Source organism: Oryza sativa, chromosome 1 (assembly GCF_034140825.1).
Source record: "Oryza sativa Japonica Group chromosome 1, ASM3414082v1".
Classification (NCBI taxonomy): domain Eukaryota; kingdom Viridiplantae; phylum Streptophyta; class Magnoliopsida; order Poales; family Poaceae; genus Oryza; species Oryza sativa.
Genome location: NC_089035.1, coordinates 9,579,669 through 9,582,935, shown reverse-complemented (window position 1 = coordinate 9,582,935; position 3,267 = coordinate 9,579,669). Strand labels below are relative to the sequence as shown.

The following is a 3,267-nucleotide window of genomic DNA, read 5'->3' as shown; positions in this document are numbered from 1 at the left end:
TGTGGTCACAATGAGGAAAATGTTGGGTGTGAGGATGGTGTGGGGGGTGCACATAGGGACAAGGGAGTTCTGGTGGGTTTGTCAAGGCTGCAAGGGACAGAGTTCCACCCCTGATAGTGGTTGGGTTGGAGTCCCAAACCCACACGAGCGGCCTCTGAAACCCAAAAAAAAAAAAAGATTCATAAAAACACCCCAAGAGAAGAACAGAGATAGAAATGAAAAGAACACAAGACAGGAACAACACCATCTCTCTTTTCCAACCCTTTTGCCATCGTCCTCAAAGTAAGTGAAACCCCTCCCCACACAAAAACCAAATCCTCTCACATGAAGATAAAAAAGAAGAACCACCCTAACCAAACCAAAACAATTCAGTTCAGAGAGAGAGAGATAAGCACAATACAGATAGACATAAATAGAGATATACACAAAGATTGTTTTTTCTTTCAACAATAAAAAAAACTCTACTTTTCTTTTAAGGAGGCCTGTGGCATTTATGCATTTCTGTTTTGTTTTTGTTGGTTGGGAGAGTCGAAGCCAAAGCCCCCCTCTCCTCTCTTATTCCTATATTAGCCCCCCCTACCCCATTTTGCCGTTCGCTGCAGAAGCAACAACACCAACAAAGCTATAGCTGTCTCTTTCCTTGCATCTCCTCTCCTCTTCTCTTCTCTTATATAGGCCACCGCGAGGTCGGTCTCCATCCATCCATCCATTCCAGCATTTCTTGAAGCTTGCTGTGGATCAGAGAGGATGGCTCACGAGATGATGGGTGGCTTCTTCGGCCATCCGCCGCCGCCGCCTGCGACGGCGGCGGTGGGTGAGGAGGAGGACGAGGTGGTGGAGGAGACGGAGGAGGGTGGCCATGGCGGAGGAGTTCAGGGGAAGCTTTGCGCGAGGGGACACTGGCGGCCGGCGGAGGACGCCAAGCTCAAGGACCTCGTCGCGCAGTACGGCCCCCAGAACTGGAACCTCATCGCCGAGAAGCTCGACGGCAGATCAGGTAAGAGCTCCTCCATGGCGGTGGGTGCAATGCCCAAGAACGACGCGCATTGAAGGTGTTTGTGATGGGATGGCATGGCAGGGAAGAGCTGCAGGCTGAGGTGGTTCAACCAGCTGGACCCGAGGATTAACCGGAGGGCGTTCACGGAGGAGGAGGAGGAGCGGCTCATGGCGGCGCACCGGGCGTACGGCAACAAGTGGGCGCTCATCGCCCGCCTCTTCCCCGGCCGCACCGACAACGCCGTCAAGAACCACTGGCACGTCCTCATGGCGCGCCGCCACCGCGAGCAGTCCGGCGCCTTCCGCCGCCGCAAGCCTTCCTCCTCCTCCGCCTCCCCCGCCCCCGCCCCCGCGCCGCCGCCGCCGCCGCAGCCCGTCGTCGCGCTCCACCACCACCACCACCGGTACTCGCAGCAGTACAGCGGGTACAGCGGCGCCGCCGAGTCCGACGAGTCGGCCTCCACCTGCACCACCGACCTCTCCCTCAGCTCCGGCAGCGCCGCGGCCGCCGCCGCCGCCGCCGCGGCGGCGAACATCCCCTGCTGCTTCTACCAGAGCACGCCGCGCGCCTCTTCCTCTTCCACCGCCGCGTGCCGCGCGCCTCGCGTCGCGGCGGCGGCTGACACGGTGGCGTTCTTCCCCGGTGCAGGCTACGACTTCGCCGCCGCCCCGCACGCCATGGCTCCCGCGGCGGCGTCCACGTTCGCGCCGAGCGCGCGCTCCGCCTTCTCCGCCCCGGCGGGCCGCGGCGAGCCCCCCGGCGCCGTCGACCAGCGCGGCGGCGCCCAAGCCACCACCGACAGCCACACCATCCCCTTCTTCGACTTCCTCGGCGTCGGCGCGACATGATTACCGGCGACGTCCTCCGGTGGTGGTGGTGTACAGGAAGGAAGGAAGGAAGGAAGCAGCCAAGATCAAGCGATCAAAACCAAGCTAAGGTTAGAGTTAGCCAAGAACAAGACTAGGACGAGGAGGAGGAGGAGGAACAAGACGTGCTCGAAGCTCATCAATGGCGTTCTCAACCAAACAAGTTTTTTCTGCTGCTGCTGCTGCTGCAAGCTAGCTTAGATTATTCAGATGAAGAACAATAAGAAGAAGATGTAGTACTAGTAAACTAGTAATGGTGTGTGCGTTTGGAAATCAACAAGCTTCCATGCCATGCCATGCCTCCTCTGTTCATCGATTTCTTTTTTTTATCTCTCTCCTCTGTATGAACAAGTAGAAGAAGAAGAAGAACAAATTAATCCATTGCTCTCGCAGATGGATCAGCAACATCAAGCATTGCCGCATTGTCTCTCTCTTTGTGTTCATTGTCCATGACGCCAAAGAGAAAAGAAGAAAAATTTTCATTGCTCTGTTCTTGAAATCGATCGATCTCTCTTGTTGCAGTGATCATCAACAAGAATAGCTCTTGTTTTGGCATCGAATCGGCTCATGTCATGTTCATCGTCCATCTATCTACCTAGGAAGATTGGTCATTTAGTCACCTAAAAACAAGATATGTCATTTTCCTCTCTCCTTAAACCTTCTCTTGATAGCCACAAGAAGAAACCCATGAAGAAAAAAAAAACAAAAAAAAAGAAGCAATCAATTTTTTTCTTTTCACATCTCTATCTCTCTATGATGGTTTATCTTGTCCTCTTCCAAGCTACTATCAAACGAAACTGCTGTTGCGAAACGCCGCGACTTTGCTTTGCTGCTTTTGCTCCAGGTTAGTTAAGTCACTGAACTTTTTTTGTGTGTGTGTGTGTGTTTGTGCGAGCTCTGATGATGTTGATGATGATGACGATGTTTGTTACTATTCCAGCTTGATTTGCTGCATTTGGGGTCTCCTTCGCCGACCATTCTCTGTAGCAAAAAAATGTTCAGAGCTACTCCTTGCTCAGTGGTCACTGGTCGTGATATGCAGTAGTAAACCATTGTCTGAATCTGAATGAACAGCAGCAGGGATTGCCAAGAAGCGACCGTGCTGCAGGCTCGCATTGATCAGTTTCATCAGATGTAGGAAAAACAAAATAAACTGGTCCAGTTTGACTGGAGTGCTTGCTGTTGAGAATCTACAGAATGTGTCAGCATATGTGAACATATGTTAATCCTGAAAATTGGGCTGCTGATAGATTCAGATTAGCAGCCTGATGGTCTGCTTGAGTTAGTCGTGTTCAAGTTCAATCAGCGAGTAAGTTGGGGACTGGGTCAGGGTCCAAGGTAACAGGCCCCAGTTTTTATTATGCCTGAGTTAGCTGACTCTGCATATGACTGATCTGAAGATAA

General features: G+C 52.7%; 1 protein-coding gene across 1 annotated transcript; it reads left to right on the top strand.

Moving 5' to 3' along the window:
* The first annotated feature begins 595 nt into the window (after positions 1 to 595).
* Positions 596 to 2,270, top strand: LOC4325181 (transcription factor CSA-like). The gene is made up of 2 exons (XM_015775626.3): positions 596 to 997; positions 1,079 to 2,270. Exons 1-2 carry the CDS (start codon positions 748 to 750, stop codon positions 1,843 to 1,845), a joined length of 1,017 nt encoding a protein of 338 aa, XP_015631112.1. The 5' UTR covers positions 596 to 747; the 3' UTR covers positions 1,846 to 2,270.
* Positions 2,271 to 3,267: the final 997 nt, after the last annotated feature.

What these genes read in the sequence shown, in the direction of transcription:
- LOC4325181 (XM_015775626.3), top strand. Translation starts at nt 748, where the DNA reads ATGGCTCACGAGATGATGGGTGGCTTCTTCGGCCATCCGCCGCCGCCG. An exon ending in GAAGCTCGACGGCAGATCAG is followed by an intron (nt 998 to 1,078) that starts GTAAGAGCTCCT and finishes ATGGCATGGCAG; the next exon opens with GGAAGAGCTGCAGGCTGAGG.